Source organism: Theobroma cacao, chromosome 8, assembly GCF_053813885.1.
Source record: "Theobroma cacao isolate CCN51 chromosome 8, ASM5381388v1, whole genome shotgun sequence".
Taxonomy (NCBI): domain Eukaryota; kingdom Viridiplantae; phylum Streptophyta; class Magnoliopsida; order Malvales; family Malvaceae; genus Theobroma; species Theobroma cacao.
The window spans coordinates 30,867,828-30,886,706 of NC_142646.1; the positions used below are offsets into that span (position 1 = coordinate 30,867,828).

General features: G+C 37.1%; 2 protein-coding genes across 2 annotated transcripts; one reads left to right on the forward strand and one right to left on the reverse strand.

The window, feature by feature from the left end:
• The first annotated feature begins 128 nt into the window (after positions 1-128).
• On the forward strand, positions 129-2,567 carry LOC148761352 (sucrose transport protein SUC1-like). The gene is made up of 4 exons (XM_088809251.1): positions 129-1,500; positions 1,752-1,815; positions 1,914-1,957; positions 2,172-2,567. The coding sequence occupies exons 1-4, from the start codon at positions 307-309 to the stop codon at positions 2,343-2,345; spliced, it is 1,476 nt and encodes a 491-aa protein (XP_088665377.1). The 5' UTR covers positions 129-306; the 3' UTR covers positions 2,346-2,567.
• A 955-nt stretch (positions 2,568-3,522) lies between these two features.
• On the reverse strand, positions 3,523-4,059 carry LOC148761353 (uncharacterized). The gene has a single exon (XM_088809294.1). The coding sequence runs from the start codon at positions 4,057-4,059 to the stop codon at positions 3,523-3,525; it is 537 nt and encodes a 178-aa protein (XP_088665420.1).
• Positions 4,060-18,879: the final 14,820 nt, after the last annotated feature.

Consider the following 18,879-nt stretch of genomic DNA (forward strand, 5'->3'; position numbering starts at 1 on the left):
TAAGTTACCCTCTGTAAAAACGCACTCTGAATTATATATGCATATATATAGGATTATGTCTTTTTTTCTATAATTTTTAAAGCTTTTGAAAACCAGAATATATATTTTGTGATTCTTTGCACCTGAGATTTATCAAATGTATAATGAAATGCATCCCATAATTTGATTCAACAATAGGTGCATGTATCTCTTTTTCTTAACTAAAAAGGATTGTATAGATACGTGTTTGATTGCACTGATCAGTCAAGCTCTCTTGTTCTCATCTATTGCAGATAGAGTCTGAAATCTCAATAGCATCTGTACGATATGGAGGATGGATTGGAAGCCCCAGGCCCGCTATGGAAGATTATAGTGGTTGCAGCCGTAGCCGCCGGCGTGCAGTTTGGATGGGCACTGCAGCTCTCTCTTCTAACCCCTTACGTTCAAACCCTTGGTGTCCCTCACACCTGGGCGGCTTTTATTTGGCTTTGCGGCCCCATCTCTGGCCTCCTCGTGCAGCCCATTGTAGGCTACAACAGTGACCGTTGCACCTCTCGCTTCGGTCGTCGCAGACCCTTTATTGCTGCTGGAGCCTGCTGTGTTGCTGGAGCTGTTTTCCTCATTGGTTTCGCCAAAGATATAGGCCACAAAGCTGGTGATTCATTGGACAAAAGCACAAAACCTAGAGCCGTTGCTGTCTTTGTTACAGGATTTTGGATTCTCGACGTGGCTAACAACATGTTACAAGGTCCATGTCGTGCTTTGCTTGCTGACCTTTCCGCAAATAATCATAAAAGAATGAGAGTTGCAAATGGATGGTTCTCCTTTTTCATGGCTGTTGGAAACGTTTTGGGTTATGCGGCTGGTTCCTACTCAAATCTTCACAAAATCTTCCCTTTCACAGTAACAACTGCCTGTGATGTTTATTGTGCAAACCTCAAAACGTGCTTCATTATTGATATTCTTTTCCTCTTGTTGGTGACAATAACCGCGATTAGCTGCGTGAAAGAGACGCCATTAAGCAAGGAAGTTATGAAGCAAGAAGAAGAGAAAGCGTCTACGCCTTTGGTTGGGGAGTTATTGACAGCATTCAAGACCTTGAAGAAACCGATGTGGATCTTGCTTCTTGTCACTTGCCTTAACTGGATAGCCTGGTTCCCATTCTTGTTGTACGATACTGACTGGATGGGGAGGGAGATATACGGAGGGCATGTGGACGGAAATGATAATCAACAGAAGCTGTATGATAATGGAGTACGGGCGGGTGCGCTGGGGTTGATGATTAACTCGATTGTTTTGGGTTTTGCTTCCTTGGGATTGGAGAATATTGGGCGCTTGGTTGGTGGGGTTAAAAACTTGTGGGGTGGGGTGAATTTCATCTTGGCTGCATGCTTGGCTTCCACGGTGTGGATCACCAAGGTGGTTGAGGCTTGGAGAGATACACATGGACTCTTGGCCCCTCCAAGCAACATCAAAGGCTCTGCCTTGGCTGTTTTTGGATTGCTGGGTATTCCGCTCTCGGTACGTAACATTCTTCTCTCGTGCCCCTTCTCTGCTCTTACATGTACATGTAAACGCATACTAGATCTATTTAGTTGGAAAAATAATCAATTTTCAAGTAAATTATATCTATATATCAATTTTAAGGACAAAACTTATATGTCTCTCTTTCATTGGGACTGCACGTTTAGCATCTTCCTAAAGTAAACAAGGGTGGGTAAGTAGAATGAAAAACTGACATACAATAATCATTATTGTCTTGTTTTGTGCAGGTCACATTCAGCATTCCATTCGCTTTGGCATCCATCTATTGCTCTGCTTCTGGCGGTGGTCAAGGTAATTAAAATCGTGTGATTAGTGTTGTAATTGCCTATGCTTGTTGTATACTAAGCCTTTCCTATTTTCTAATAATTTTGATGCTGTGAGAATTGTAGGGCTTGCCCTGGGAGTGCTGAACATGGCAATAGTTATCCCACAGGTAAATATTTTCGAATCATTATTCCAACAACGGTTCACATAATTGACACTATTCATTTGTAATTAATAAATTTCTAATTTTCATAAATATATCTTGATACGGTACTTGTCAATTTTTTAACTCTATCTCTCAAGTTTAAAATCGCCCATAAGCTTGTTATTTGCTGTAATCATATTTATACATATACATAGGCTCATTTTGGGCTATGTGACAGATGTTCATATCCGTAGTCAGCGGACCACTTGATGAAGCATTTGGGGGCGGTAACTTACCAGCTTTTGTGTTGGGCTCCATCGTGGCTGCCATTAGCGCTGTATTGGCCATTGTTGCCCTTCCGAATCCACCAAAACAAGTATCTCTCAATCCTGCAATGGCTGGAGGACACTGAGCAAGTGAGCTGGGGTCATGAATAAATCAGGATAGTGGATTTAAATCTTTGCAATAATAAATCCATGCCAAGACAAATTTCATTATGAGTTTATCATAATTTAAATCTATCTCTCATTTTGGACAACTTTTTTTAAGTAATATATTTCGTTTGAAATATAAGGTAGTTCAATCTTTTTTCTGTGTACTTTTTCTTCTTTTAAAATTAATAGATTTTTTAACATTTGGCTCGATGCTTAGTCATTAGTGCATGTATCCCCACTCAGAGTTAGATTTGAGTTCCTTCTTCTCTCAAATCTAAATAAATTAAATTTTCTTGTGAAACATATTTACTTAGACATAATTTAGAAAAAAAAAAAACCTTTTCTCCATTACCTTTTTAATTATCATTTAAAAATGTTGGAGGTTACAATTAGAATTGCTTTCCCTTGATTTGTTTTTAAATATTTTGGAGATTATAATTTTCTCTAAATCATTTTTTATTTATGATGGTTTCTAATTTTGATTTATTTTCTCTTAACTTTCTTTTTGCCATTACAATTTTGTATTATTATGTACAAATAGTTATGTTGCAGCAATAAATGGTTCTAAAATTTTCTTCACTTCAAGGATTTTCATTTTCAAATTTTCTCTCTCAACTCTTTCTACCTCTTTTATAGTTAAGTGAATTAATTATTTGAGAAAAAAATGATATAGAATTTATAATAATTGTGCGCTGGGTTACATTTTTTCTGTATTTCTAAGATGATTTTTTTTTGTTGATTTGAAATTTTTTGTTTTTTTATTTATTTTGAGTTGTGGTTGAATTATGTTTATTTTTTTGTTATCTATTTATAAACGAATTTGTTGAGACATCTCTTGGATGATAGAAATAATGGGAATGAATTGAGGGTATCAGTGGGAGGGTGATGGAATGGTCTATGTGAAGTTTTTTTTTTTTTTTTTGAGTGAAATATGATTTCATTACCTCATCAAATTGAATTACATCTGACATATAAATATATAAAAGGACAATCACTAATACTCACTATAACTTAAGAAATCTTCCCTTTACATGGTTAAAGAACCTCATTAAAAACCTCCTCATAGAAAAACCTTGAGGGATAAAAACCATGAGTAAAGGAAAAGTGTACCCTTTGAACCATATAATCATTGGGATTACAGTATCCATCCTCAACCTAACCACCTTCAAATGAACTGCTAGCCTCTCTAATGATAACAAGTTGAATATCATCAAGCATATGAGATAAATCAAACCAAGCCATTATTTCCTCACTCATGTCTTTTGCCCTTTTAGCCAACAAATGCGTCACTTCATTACCTTCTCTTGGACAATGTAGACTAGCATCACAATTAATGCTCACCATTAGATTAAGGTAGTCTTCTACAATATGGCCCAAGATACCAGACAAGTGTCTTCCTTTAATCCAATCAACCACCACCTTGCAATCCATATCAATCTCTTTTATCATAATATTCTCCCTTTGACAGCAACATAGAGACCAAACTAAGGCAGCTAATTCAACTTCCTCCATTGTTTGACCTATGAGCATTCTTCTTGTGCCAGCTAATTCGACCTCCCCTGATACATTACGAACAACAAATCCAGCTCCCAGCCACCTTTCACCTGTTATCTCAAATATAGTTGCATCCACATTCAGTTTTCTTTCTTTTGGCGCTTCCCATTTACATGTTCTATTTTGTTGAGAGTTCATCCTCCTTGTCCTTACCCCATTAACAAACTTGTATTACTTTATCAAATTGCCAGCTAACTCTGTAAAGCCCGACCTTATAAAATACTATTCATGACATACATGTGATGATAGCATGATTGCATGCTAGGAGAGTCCTGAAAAATTTACAAAAGTCGGTATTGTACCTAGAGGTACAACAAAGTTTATTTAATCCTCGAACTAGATCAAATAGGAATTTTAAGGTGCAATTAAGAGTTTCACAGTTCATGGATGACTTAAAATGGTAATTTGGAGTTTGAAGATCAATTTGGATTCAAATCGAAATTTTTACTAACCAAGGGTAAAATGGTCATTTGTCACTTGGGGACAAAATGAAAATTTTAGAAAAGATTTTTTTGACCCCATTTGACTTATTGGAGTATAATTTGACTTATTGGAGTATGATTTGAGGTTTAGAAGTCAAAAACTTTAATTTCGGTATAATTTGGAGTAAAAGGGTAAAATGGTAATTTTGCCACCTCAGGGGCAAAATTGTAAATTTCCACCACCAGGATATTTTTCCAGCACATGGTCTTCCTTTATCTTCATCTTTGACCCTTGACTAATCATGTGGTGGAGATAAAATGTTTAAATTTTTAAAATTTTAAAAACGGACCAATGACATGATGCCACGTGTCATGCCTTTATTAATTTATTATTTTCCTTTTTAAAAGGCACAAAAATCAGCTCATCTTCCACCCCATGGCTGGCCAAACCAGCAAGAAGAGAGAGAAAATAAAAACAAAACCCTAGAGAGAGAAAATCAAAGAAAAAGTGTGAATTTTCAAGGAAATTAAGTGAAAAATGTGAGATTTTTCTATTAAGCTTGAGTTTTCTTATTCCCAAGCATTTCTCTTTATTTTCCATGATTAAATTACATGTTTTCATGATGAATTCAATTCTGAAAAAATGGGTTAGGAGAGAGAAAGTTGTTGGATTTATTTGATTTTCATTTATGTTAGTGTTTTTAGTTAGTTTAGCATATTTAGAAACAAAACAACAAGAAAAGAATTTATTTTCTCCCCCAACCATTAATGGCTGAATTTACCATGTAGTGAGTGAGGATGAGTTTGATTTTATTCTAGGAGAATTGGTTAAGGAATAATGAATTATGAGCCTAGAAAAATAATGAGAATTTTCGGAGCAAAAATATGAATTTTTACCCACTAGGGGTATTTTCGTAATTTACTATCGAGACTGATAATTTGCACCACACTGAGGGACATTAAGTTAATTTGGGTGCAATTGAGGTATAGAAACTGAAAAGAATTAAATTGGAGTTTAAACAGACTCGTTAGGAATTTAATCGGGTGATAAGACGAATTAGGCCAATATTGAGTTTAGATAGTTACCAGTGCATTTTTGCATTCCATATCATGCATTGGTAGTCTAAATTAGTTTAATTTTGATTTAGTACAAACTTGGTGAAATTCTTGATTTTGTACTGTGTCAAGGTGGTGAGTCCTCCGATAAAGGCAAGGAAATTGCATCCGAGGATCAGTAGACAGAGTGCTTCGAAAGTCTGCATTCTAGACATTGTGAGTAAACTTACTGTCATTTTAATTATCTAGGGTGGTTTTTAGATGCTTTCATGAATTCTATGGAAAAAGGAATTTACAAAGGTAAATTTTCATGTTTTATGAATAAATGAATTTTAATGAAATTAATTTATAAATTGTTTTGGAATTAATAATGATTTTGAAAAATAGAGTACACGGAGATTGTTAATTGTGACAATTTGATTGTTTAAATTGACTGGCTTATGATAAATCGAGCATGATTGGCTAGTTGGCAATTGTATTGAAATGCAAATTGTTTGGTTGCCTTGAAAAACTGCGAATTTCAAAATTGCCATATCATGTTATTGAGTTTTATTATATGGTGGATTATATATTAATTAATCACTACAGTAGGGGGTTTCTATGGACCAGCCTTTTAGAGGGGCACGGTAAATCCCATTATATTCTTACCTTGAACGGAGAGGCGCGTAGGGTATCTCCTGGGGTAAAGCTTAGGGTTCACTTCACGCCAAACCATCACGTGAAGGGGAAATCAGCCAACGCCAAGGAACGGCTATGTTTTCAAAACAAAAATATGATTTATGTGAAATGTGAATTTTAATAGCCTTGATGGTCTCGGTAGGATGCCTCGGCCAAGGTGTCCCCGAGAATAGATTTATGGCACAAGCCTAGATTTTTGTGAGATTCATAAGCCTTTTTACGTATTTTGAACGAGATGTGTTCTAATTGTATAACCCAGTTTATGATGATTTACTTTATTGTCTCCATGTACTCAACTCTAGATGTTTATGATGATGTCTGTTTACTCATTGGGATTTTATAATCTCACCACCCTCCTTTCCACCCATTTCAGGTTCAGTATAGACTGTAGATAGCTGATCTCATCGAGGACTACAATGGGATCTGCATTTTCCAAACCGTAGGTTCACAGTCCTCTTTACTTTTGTTTATTCAGGAGCACTCTTGTTATTGTAAATTAAATTAAATATTTTGACTTACTGTATTTAAGTATGTATAAATTTATTTAGCTTTTACGCTATAAAAATTATTCACGTATAACTCTATAAATATTGTTTTATAAGAAAATAGAATATTTTACTTAATATTTATTTTATTTTCTTATTATATTCAATTAACCATAATTTCGTTTTAAACGAAGATTTTAGACTTTTAAACTCATTTTTAATATGAATTATGTGTTTTGTACTTGTATATTATGTTTTAGCCAGTTTCGAAATTTTTGAAAAAAATGACCAAAATACCCTTGTGAGACGAAAAATAATATTTTATTTATTTAAAGTTGGAAACAGCTGAAAATCTTTTAGAACACGATATTTGACAATGGTTGCTCACAAGTTAACAGAAAAACTGATAGTAAAGCCTTGCAGGGTTTCGGGTTGACATCCCGGGCAATAAGTGTCTACCGGGACACCGTAGCGGTTGTCACGGGCTCGAGGGGAGTACCGGGTCGTGACAATTCGATTGGTATCAGAGCTTTTGGTTTTAAAGATCAAAGTTTTTAGTTTTAAAGTTGTTTTAAAAATTTACAATATTAGTGTGGCCCCAAATTAAGTTAAGTTAGGTTAGGTTGAATAGAATGCATGCATCTGCATATAAAGCCTAAGGTTACCTAAACTTGCTCGTATTTTTTTTATATAGATTACAAGGCCTCCTCGACGCGGACGCCCACCTCTCACTAGATCGGTTGGGAGGGGAAGAGGTCGTTCCCAATGTCATCAGCCAGATACAGTAGAGGAGGAATCAGCTGCATCTACCATTCGGGCAGCACCTGCTGTTGAGCAGACCGATAGTCCTCCACATCCTCCATCTCCTCAGCCACCTACGGGTATTCCCGCCATGCTTACTGAGGCAGCACAAGCATTGGCAGCTTTCTTTGCCGCAATGGCTGGTCAAGCTCACACTGGTCAAGTTCCACCTGTAGTGCCTCCAGCTACTCCTTTAGTTTCACCACCAGTACAGGATGTATCCATTTCCAAGAAGTTGAAGGAGGCTAGGCAATTGGGTTGTGTATCTTTCACGGGTGAGTTGGATGCCACTGTGGCCAAGGACTGGATTAATCAAGTTTCAAAGACTCTCTCTGATATGGGATTAGACGACGACATGAAGTTGATGGTGGCTACGAGATTATTAGAAAAGAGGGCTTGTACTTGGTGGAATTCGGTAAAGTCCCGTTTTGCTACTCCTCAGACATAGTCCAATTTTCTCAGGGAATTCGATGGTCAGTATTTCACTTATTTCCATCAGAAAGAAAAGAAGAGAGAATTTCTGAGTTTGAAACAGGGAAATCTAATTGTAGAGGAGTATGAGACTCGTTTTAAAGAGTTGATGTTATATGTGCCGGATCTGGTGAAATCTGAGTAGGATTAGGCTAGCTATTTCGAGGAAGGGCTCCGTAATGAGATTAGAGAGCGAATGACAGTGACTGGTAGGGAGCCACATAAGGAGGTGGTACAGATGGCTTTACGGGCTGAGAAGTTCGCGAATAAGAATAAGAGGATTCAGACTAAGTTTGCAAAAAGGAAGAATCTTGGTATGTCTTTTAGTTAGCCAGTAAAAAGAGGCAAGGACACAGCTACTTCAGGGAGCACTACTTCTGTTTCCGTGACATCTCCTCGACCTCCATTTCCACCATCACAGCAGAGACCTTCGAGGTTTAGCAGATCTGCTATGACTGGTTCTGGGAAGAGTTTCAGAGGTTTTGACAGATGCAAAAATTGTGGGAATTATCATAGTGGGCTATGTAGAGGGCCAACAAGATGTTTCCAATGTGGACAGATGGGTCATATTAGGAGTAATTGCCCACGGTTAGGACGAGCCACTGTAGCTGCATCATCTCCACCAGCTCGCACTGATATGCAGAGGAGAGATTTTTCTGGGTTACCATCGAGACAAGGAGTAGCCATACGGTCCGGTATGGATAGTAATACCCCGACACATCCACTTTCGAGACCACTGACTCGTACCTCGATAAGAGTTTTTGCTGTGACAGAAGATGAGGCACGGGTCCGACCTGAAGCAGTGACAGGTACTATGTCTTTATTTGATAAAGATGCTTATGTTTTGATAGATTCTGGCTCAGATAGATCTTATGTGAGTACGACATTTGCATCAATTGCTGATAGAAACCTGTCACCATTAGAGGGAGAAATTGTAGTGCATACCCCTCTAGGAGAACAGTTGATTAGAAATACTTGTTATAGAGACTGTAGGGTAAGGGTAGGTGAGGAAGAATTTAGGGGTGACTTAATTCCTCTAGAGATCTTGGATTTTGATTTAATATTGGGTATGGACTGGTTAACTGCACATCGGGCGAACGTGGATTGTTTCTGAAAGGAAGTTGTTCTTCGAAATTTAGAGGGAGCAGAGATTGTGTTTGTAGGGAAACGTCGAGTATTACCATCTTGTGTAATCTCAGCCATCAAAGCTTCAAAATTAATGCAAAAAGGGTATCCGACTTATTTGGCATACGTGATCGATACTTTAAAGGGGGAACCTAAGTTAGAGGATGTCCCAATAGTAAGTGAGTTTCCTGATGTATTTCCTGATGATTTACCGGGACTACCTCCTGATCGAGAGCTTGAGTTCCCTATTGATTTACTTTCGGGTACCGCACCTATTTTTATTCCTCCATATAGAATGGCTCCAGCAGAGTTGAAGGAACTGAAAGTCCAGTTGCAAGATTTGGTGGATAAAGGTTTCATTCGCTCTAGCATTTCTCCTTGGGGAGCACCAGTCTTATTTATAAAGAAGAAAGATGGCACTCTTCGATTGTGTATCGATTACCGTCAGTTGAACCGAGTGACCATCAAGAATAAATACCCTTTACCCCGGATAGATGATCTTTTTGATCAATTACGAGGTGCTATGGTATTCTCTAAGATTGATTTGAGATCTGGGTACTATCAGTTGAGGATTAAGGAGCATGATATACCCAAGATTGCCTTCAGGACGTGTTATGGGCATTATGAGTTTCTGGTGATGCCGTTTGGTTTAACTAATGCCCCGGCAGTTTTTATGGATCTTATGAATAGGGTGTTCCATCCATACTTGGATAAGTTTGTGATAGTATTCATCGATGACATCCTGGTTTATTCGAAGAATGATGATGAACATGCTGCCCATTTGCGCATTGTGTTGCAAACTTTGCGCGAGAGACAACTTTATGCCAAGTTCTCTAAATGTGAATTCTAGTTGAAGGAAGTGGTTTTCTTAGGACATGTGGTATCCGAAGCTGGAATTTATGTCGATCCTAAGAAGATAGAGGCAATCTTACAATGGGAGCAACCAAGAACGGTTACAGAGATTCATAGTTTTCTTGGCTTAGCCGGTTATTATCGGAGATTGGTTCAGGGATTTTCTGTGATAGCAGCTCCTCTGACTCGTTTGACTCGTAAAGGAGTTAAGTTTGAGTGGGATGATGTTTGTGAGAATCGATTTCAGGAGCTAAAGAACCGGTTAACCTCCGCTCCTGTTTTAACACTTCCTGTTAGTGGAAAAGAATTTGTGGTATATAGCGATGCATCTAAGTTGGGATTAGGGTGTGTGTTGATGCAGGACGAGAAGGTAATAGCTTATGCTTCCCGGCAGTTGAAGAAGCACAAGACGAATTACCCTACTCACGACTTGGAGTTAGCAGTAGTAGTCTTTGTATTGAAGATTTGGAGACATTATTTATATGCTGAGCGTTGCCGAATTTTTACTGATCATAAGAGTTTGAAGTATTTGCTCACCCAGAAAGAGCTTAACTTGAGACAGAGACGATGGTTGGAGTTGATTAAGGATTATGACTTAGTGATTGATTATCATCCGAGAAAAGCAAATGTTGTAGCGGATGCCTTAAGTCGTAAACCCTCATCGTCGTTAGCAACACTTCAGAGTTCTTATTTTTTGATGTTACTTGAGATGAAATCTCTAGGGATCCAGTTGAATAATGGTGAGGATGGAACCCTACTTGCTAGTTTCGTCGTGAGACCTTCATTGTTGAATCAGATCAGAGAATTGCAAAAATCTGATGATTGGTTGAAACAGGAAGTTCAAAAGCTGCAAGATGGAGAAGCTAGTGAGTTTAGACTCAGCGATGATGGTACTTGGATGCTTAGAGACCGAATTTGTGTCCCTAAGGATGATCAGTTGAGATGAGCTATTTTGGAGGAAGCTCATTCTTCCGCCTACGCTTTACATCCCGGAAGCACCAAGATGTATCGGACTATTAAAGAAAGTTATTGGTGGTCGGGTATGAAACGAGACATAGCAGAGTTTGTAGCGAAATGTCTCACATGCCAACAGATCAAGGCGGAGCATAAAAAACCGTCAGGTACTCTTCAACCTTTACCGATTCCTGAATGGAAGTGGGAACACGTGACTATGGACTTTGTGTTGGGTTTACCGCGGACACAAAATGGGAAGGATGCTATTTGGGTGATTGTGGATAGATTGACTAAGTCCGCCCATTTCTTGGCTACCCATAGCACGTATTCTATTGAGAGGCTGGCAAGACTTTATATAGATGAGATTGTGAGATTACACGGAGTCCCAGTTTCTATTGTGTCAGATCGAGACCCTCGATTTACTTCTCGATTTTGGCTGAAATTTCAGGAAGCTCTTGGAACTAAATTGAGATTTAGTACTGCCTTTCATCCACAGACAGATGGTTAATCTGAAAGAACTATTCAGACCTTGGAGGATATGTTACGGGCTTGTGTCATTGACTTTATCGAGAGTTGGGACAGACACTTGCCATTGGTGGAGTTTGCTTATAATAATAGTTTTCAGTCTAGTATTGGGATGGCACCATACGAGGCTTTGTATGGAAGGAAATGCCGAACTCCATTCTGTTGGAATGAAGTAGGTGAGAGGAAATTGGTGAATGTGGAATTGATTGATTTGACAAACGATATGGTCAAAGTTATTCGAGAGCGATTAAAGACAACTCAAGATAGGCAGAAGAATTATTCGGATAAACGAAGGAAAGATTTGGAGTTTGAAGTCGACGATAAAGTTTTTCTTAAGGTTTCTCCTTGGAAAGGTAATAATTTGAAATTTCCAAGTATTAAATCTTATTTGATTATACTATTGTGATAATTTGTGATATTTATTGGATGATAAAAGGTGTGATTCGATTCGCGAAGAGGGGAAAGCTCAATCCAATATACATTGGACCCTTTCGTATCATTGAAAGGATTGGGCCAGTGGCTTACAAACTTGAATTACCCTCAGAGTTAGATCGGATTCATAATGTCTTCCACGTCTCGATGTTGAAAAAGTATGTTCCCGATCCCTCTCACATTTTAGAGACACCTCCCATTGAGTTGCATGAGGATTTGAAGTTCGAGGTGCAGCCTGTACGTATTCTAGATCGAAAGGATCGAGTGCTAAGGAACAAGAGCATTCCAATGGTGAAAGTATTGTGGAAGAATGCTCGAATGGAGGAGATGACGTGGGAAGTCAAGAGCCAGATGAGAAACCAATATCCACATCTTTTCTTCGAATCAAGTAAGTGAAATTTTGAGGTCAAAATTTTATTTTAAGGGGGGTAGTGCTGTAAAGCCCGACCTTATAAAATACTATTCATGACATACATGTGATGATAGAATGATTGCATGCTAGGAGAGTCCTGAAAAATTTACAAAAGTCGGTATTGTACCTAGAGGTACAACAAAGTTTATTTAATCCTCGAACTAGATCAAATAGGAATTTTAAGGTGAGATTAAGAGTTTCACAGTTCATGGATGACTTAAAATGGTAATTTGGAGTTTGAAGATCAATTTGGAGTCAAATCGGAATTTTCACTAACCAAGGGTAAAATGGTCATTTGCCACTTGGGGACAAAATGGGAATTTTAGAAAAGATTTTTTTGACCCCATTTGACTTATTGGGGTATAATTTGACTTATTGGAGTATGATTTGAGGTTTAGAAGTGAAAAATTTTAATTTCGGTATAATTTGGAGTAAAAGGGTAAAATGGTAATTTTGCCACCTCAGGGGCAAAATTGTAATTTTCCACCACCAGGATATTTTTCCAGCACATGGTCTTCCTTTATCTTCATCTTTGACCCTTGACTAATCATGTGGTGGAGATAAAATGTTTAAATTTTTAAAATTTTAAAAACGGACCAATGACATGATGCCACGTGTCATGCCTTTATTAATTTATTATTTTCCTTTTTAAAAGGCACAAAAATCAGCTCATCTTCCACCCCATGGCTGGCCAAACCAGCAAGAAGAGAGAGAAAATAAAAACAAAACCCTAGAGAGAGAAAATCAAAGAAAAAGTGTGAATTTTCAAGGAAATTAAGTGAAAAAGGTAAGAATTTTCTATTAAACTTGAGTTTTCTTATTCCCAAGCATTTCTCTTTATTTTCCATGATTAAATTACATGTTTTCATGATGAATTCAATTCTGAAAAAATAGGTTAGGAGAGAGAAAGTTATTGGATTTATTTGATTTTAATTTATGTTAGTGTTTTTAGTTAGTTTAGCATATTTAGAAACAAAACAACAAGAAAAGAATTTATTTTCTCCCCCAACCATTAATGGCTGAATTTACCATGTAGTGAGTGAGGATGAGTTTGATTTTATTCTAGGAGAATTGGTTAAGGAATAATGAATTATGAGCCTGAAAAAATAATGAGAATTTTCGGAGCAAAAATATGAATTTTTACCCACTAGGGGTATTTTCGTAATTTACTATCGAGACTGATAATTTGCACCACACTGAGGGACATTAAGTTAATTTGGGTGCAATTAAGGTATAGAAACTGAAAAGAATTAAATTGGAGTTTAAACGAACGCGTTAGGAATTTAATCAGGTGATAAGACGAATTAGGCCAATACTGAGTTTAGATAGTTACTAGTGCATTTTTGCATTCCATATCATACATTGGTAGTCTAAATTAGTTTAATTTTGATTTAGTATAAACTTGGTGAAATTCTTGATTTTGTACTGTGTCAAGGTGGTGAGTCCTCCGATAAAGGCAAGGAAATTGCATCCGAGCACCAGTAGACAGAGTGCTTCGAAAGTCTGCATTCTAGACATTGTGAGTAAACTTACTGTCATTTTAATTATCTAGGGTGGTTTTTAGATGCTTTCATGAATTTTATGGAAAAAGAAATTTAAAAAGGTAAATTTTCATGTTTTATGAATAAATGAGTTTTAATGAAATTAATTTATAAATTGTTTTGGAATTAATAATGATTTTGAAAAATAGAGTACACGGAGATTGTTAATTGTGACAATTTGATTGTTTAAATTGACTGGCTTATGATAAATCGAGCGTGATTGGCTAGTTGACAATTGTATTGAAATGCGAATTGTTTGGTTGCCTTGAAAAACTGCGAATTTCAAAATTACCATATCATGTTATTGAGTTTTATTATATGGTAGATTATATATTAATTAATCACTACAGTAGGGGGTTTCTGTGGACCAGCCTTTTAGAGGGGCACGGTAAGCCCCATTATATTCTTACCTTGAACGGAGAGGCGCGTAGGGTATCTCCTGGGGTAAAGCTTAGGGTTCACTTCACGCCAAACCACCACGTGAAGGGAAACTCAGTCAACACCAAGGAGCGGCTATGTTTTCAAAACAAAAATATGATTTATGTGAAATTTGAATTTTAATAGCCTTGGCGGTCTCGGTAGGATGCCTCGGCCAAGGTGTCCCCGAGAATAGATTTATGGCACAAGCCTAGATTTTTGTGAGATTCATAAGCCTTTTTACGTATTTTGAACGAGATGTGTTCTAATTGTATAACCCAGTTTATGATGATTTACTTTATTGTCTCCATGTACTCAACTCTAGATGTTTATGATGATGTCTGTTTACTCATTGGGATTTATAATCTCACCACCCTCCTTTCCACCCATTTCAAGTTCAGTATAGACTGTAGATAGCTGATCTCATCGAGGACTACAGTGGGATCTGCATTTTCCAAACCGTAGGCTCACAGTCCTCTTTACTTTTATTTATTCGGGGGCATTCTTGTTATTGTAAATTAAATTAAATATTTTGGCTTACTGTATTTAAGTATGTCTAAATTTATTTAGCTTTTACGCTATAAAAATTATTCACGTATAACTCTATAAATATTGTTTTATAAGAAAATAGAATATTTTACTTAATATTTCTTTTATTTTTTTATTATATTCAATTAACCATAATTTCATTTTAAATGAAGATTTTAGACTTTTAAACTCATTTTGAATATGAATTATGTGTTTTGTACTTGTATATTACGTTTTAGCCAGTTTCGAAATTTTTGAGGAAAATGACCAAAATACCCTTGTGAGACGAAAAATAATATTTTATTTGTTTAAAGTTGGAAACAGCTTAAAATCTTTTAGAACACGATATTTGACAATGGTTGCTCACAAGGGAACAGATAAACTGATAGTAAAGCCTTGAGGGGTTTCGGGTTGACATCCTGGGCAATAAGTGTTTACCGGACACCGCGGCGGTTGTCACGGGCTCGAAGGGAGTACCGGGTCGTGACAAACTCTATTACTTGCAGCGGCTCATAACTCTTGTTCTTGAAAATCTTCATATTGCGTGCTTTCCAAAAATCCCATAGGGGACACTCACAATTTCTTTTATCTTTTTTTTCTCCATCATGTGGAATAAATGAAATATCCAATCTGGCACAAAAGAAAACATCACCTCTAATTGCCTAAAACCCCATTTCAAAATTAACCGTACTGCCCTAGCTAGCGAGCAACAGTAGAGACAATGGAAAGCCGTTTCCATCTCATTGTCACAAGATGGGCAATTACATTCAGTAATAATGCACCTTTGAGTTAATGCTTGACGGGTTAGGAGAATATCGTTAATTGCCTTCCACAAGAACAAAATGACTTTCCTTGGTATGTTTAGATGCCAAATTCGTTTCCAAAAGCCCATCATATTTCTACTTGAATTACTAGCATCATGCATTGACATAGAAGAGTAAGCCATTTTATACCCTGAATTCACAGAGTAGTGGCCATGCCTATCATAAAATCAAACCTGTTTATCAATAGGTCAACTATAGCTCAAAGGAATTGACAAAATCAAACCACGTTCGTAAGGAGGAAGTAAAGTGGTGATTTTCTCTTCGTCCCATATCATAGTTCTATGATTAATCAACTCCGACACCCTCATACCATCATTAATTGAGTGATCAAAAAAAGTGAACAGCCTAGGTGACTCATATGGAATCCAATTATCCTTTAAGACGCTAATACTCTGACCATCACCTATTTTCCAAATTAATCCCTTGCTAACCATTTGTTGACTCTCCCAAGTACTTCTCCATAAATAGCTTGGGTTAACACCAATTGGAGCATTTAAAAAATCTGTAGTAGGGAAGTATCTTTCTTTAAGAACTTTGTAAGCAAGGGTAGGTTCTTTCATCTGGAGTCTCCAACCCTGTTTCGCAAGCATGGCTAAAGTGAAACACTTGATATATCTGAAACCCATTCCTCTTAAAAATTTAGATTCACACAACGATTTCCAATTCTTTCAATGGATTTTTGGATCCTTGCTATTTCCACCCCACCAAAATTGTGCAATCACAGAGTCAATTTCATGACAAATGGAATTCGGTAGCTTGAAACAGCTCATAATGTAAGTTGGAATTGCTTGCGCTACAGATTTAATAAGAATTTCTCTCCCTGCTATAGATAACAATTTATTGTTCCAATTAGAAATGCGTTTAACAACCCTTTCTTTTACATAACTGAAAATCTATTTTTTGGAACCTTTTGCAACTAAAGGCATTCCCAAATGCATACCACCCCACTGTGCTTCGTTAATACCAAGAATTTGACTTACCATTGCTCTATCCTCTGCTGAAGTATTTCTAGTAAATAACAAGCAAGATTTATCCTTGTTGATTTTCTAGCCTGAAGCAGCTTCATATTTTTCAAAAATTTCCTTCAATACTTGTACTTCTTGCTGTTTGACCTTTTCAAAAATCATACTGTCGTCTGCAAACAAAAGATGAGTAATAATTATCCCACAACGGCATATCTTCATTCTCGAAATACTCTTTATCGCCTTAGTCCAATTTATTAAGCTAGAAAGGGCTTTTGACACAATTACGAAAAAGAAAAGAAGAAGGTGGATCACCTTGACGTAAACCTCTCAAGGGTACAAATCTCTATCCTGGTACACCATTGATTAACGCCGAATATGACACCATTGTAATGCATATCCAAATCATATCAATAAATTTTCCTTCAAAGCCCATCTTTCGCATGATTTCCTTGACACAAGTCCACTCCACGCTGTCGTAAGCTATGCTCATATCAAGTTTAAGAGAAAAATTGCTTGTCTTCCCCATTCTTTTGTTATGTAAAGCATGGATCATTTCTTGGGCCACAATGACATTATCTGATATTTACCTACCTTGTACAAAAGCACTTTGATTTTTTGAAACGATGGTTGGCAAGATAAGTTTAAGTCTGTTTGTGAGAACTTTGGATGCAATTTTGTAAAGGGTATTACACAGACTAATTGGCCGAAATTGGCTCACTTTCTTCGGTTGACTGACTTTTGGAATCAAGACTGGATGTGTATGATCAATATCCGGATCCTGGATCCTTCCTTCCAAAAATTCAACAACATATTTATGCACATCATTCTTAAGGTTTTCCCAAAATTTTTGAAAAAATACTGCAGGGAAACCATCAGGGCCTAGGGTTTTTGTGGTATGCATTTGAAACAAAGCTAGCCTTACCTCTTCCTTCTAGATCTCGCCATTCAATTGCCCATTCATCTCAAGCATTACCTTAGCTTGAATTCTTGTCAATATTTCTACAATTGCCGTTGTTGGATTCGATTTAGTAAATAATTGAGAGAAAAAACTACTGACCTCCTGATGAAGTTCTTTTTGTGACTCCATCCATGCATCATCTTCCTTCTTTATAGCCCATATTGTGTTTTTTCTCCTTTTCCCTTTGGTTCTCTGATGAAAGAATTTTGTGTTCTTATCACCATCTCGTAACCACTCAATTCGGGAATGTTGTCTCCACATCACCTATTCATCCCGAGTCAAGCTATTTAGCTCTGCTTGAGTATGTTTCAACTTTTGTAGATTAACTTCTGTCAAATGCATATCCTGAATTTTTTCTTTTTTTTCCTAATCTTCACTTGCAAAAGATTTAAAGGGTTTGGTTTCTAAGCCCGTAACCAGTTTTTAATTCTCTCTAGTTTACCATAATCCCATATGATTCATCTGCCTGAGTAGATAAAGTGTTCAATATAGCTTTGTTACATACCTCATCAAATAACCATGCTTCCTCATAATGGAATCGTCTTTGCCAACGTACCTTTTGAAGATGAAATAAATCCAACCTTTGTGCCAGGTGGTCAGAAGCTCTTAAATATTTATTAAATACTGAAGCTCGTAGGAATTGCTTTCTCCACTTTTTCGTACATAAAGCCCTGTCCAATTGACAACGAATAAAGACTTCTGCATCTCGGTTGTTCCACCAAGTATACTTTGGCCCTTTGTAACCCATATCCTTTAATGCACAGTCAGAGCATGTCTCATAGAATTCACTCATTTGTACCTCTCTTCTTTCTTGCCCACCTTCCTTTTCACTAGCAAAGAATATTTCATTGAAATCCCCCACCCATAACCACGCCAACTGCGATTGCGTCCCAAGCTATCTAAGTGAACTCCAACTTTGATGTCTATCTTTTGTTTCGGGTAGACCATAAAATCCAATAAATCTCCACTTGGAACCTCTCACCCAAATTTTCGTGTCTGTATGGTTTCTAGAATAAGAAGTCATAGTAATATCAACATCTTTCCTCCAAACAATTGCTAGTCTTACCGCTCTTCCATTAGCATCCATTGCCAGACACCCATCCATTCCAAACCTAATTCTCATTTTCTCCATCTCCGAGCTACTCTTTTTTGTCTCCATCAAAAAGACTACATCGAGGATTTTTGCTTCAAATATAATCTAGGAGCATTTGAGTTGTATAAGGATTCTCGAGTCATTGATAATTCCAACAAATTATCCTCATTTATCCAACCAGTACTGGTCATTTTGACCATTCTGCACCGCTGGTTCAATAAAAACTATGTCAACTAATTTTAACTTCTTCTCATTTTCCACCACTTTCTTCTTTGGGGATTCAGCCTTCCTCCTCAACTTATTTGACACTCTTACCATGTTGGTCCTGTTAATGTGTGCTAGAGGGGGGTGAATAGCATAATTTGGCTCTTGACAATGTGTGGAACTAATTTTCAGAACTCAAGAAATTAAAAGCAGAG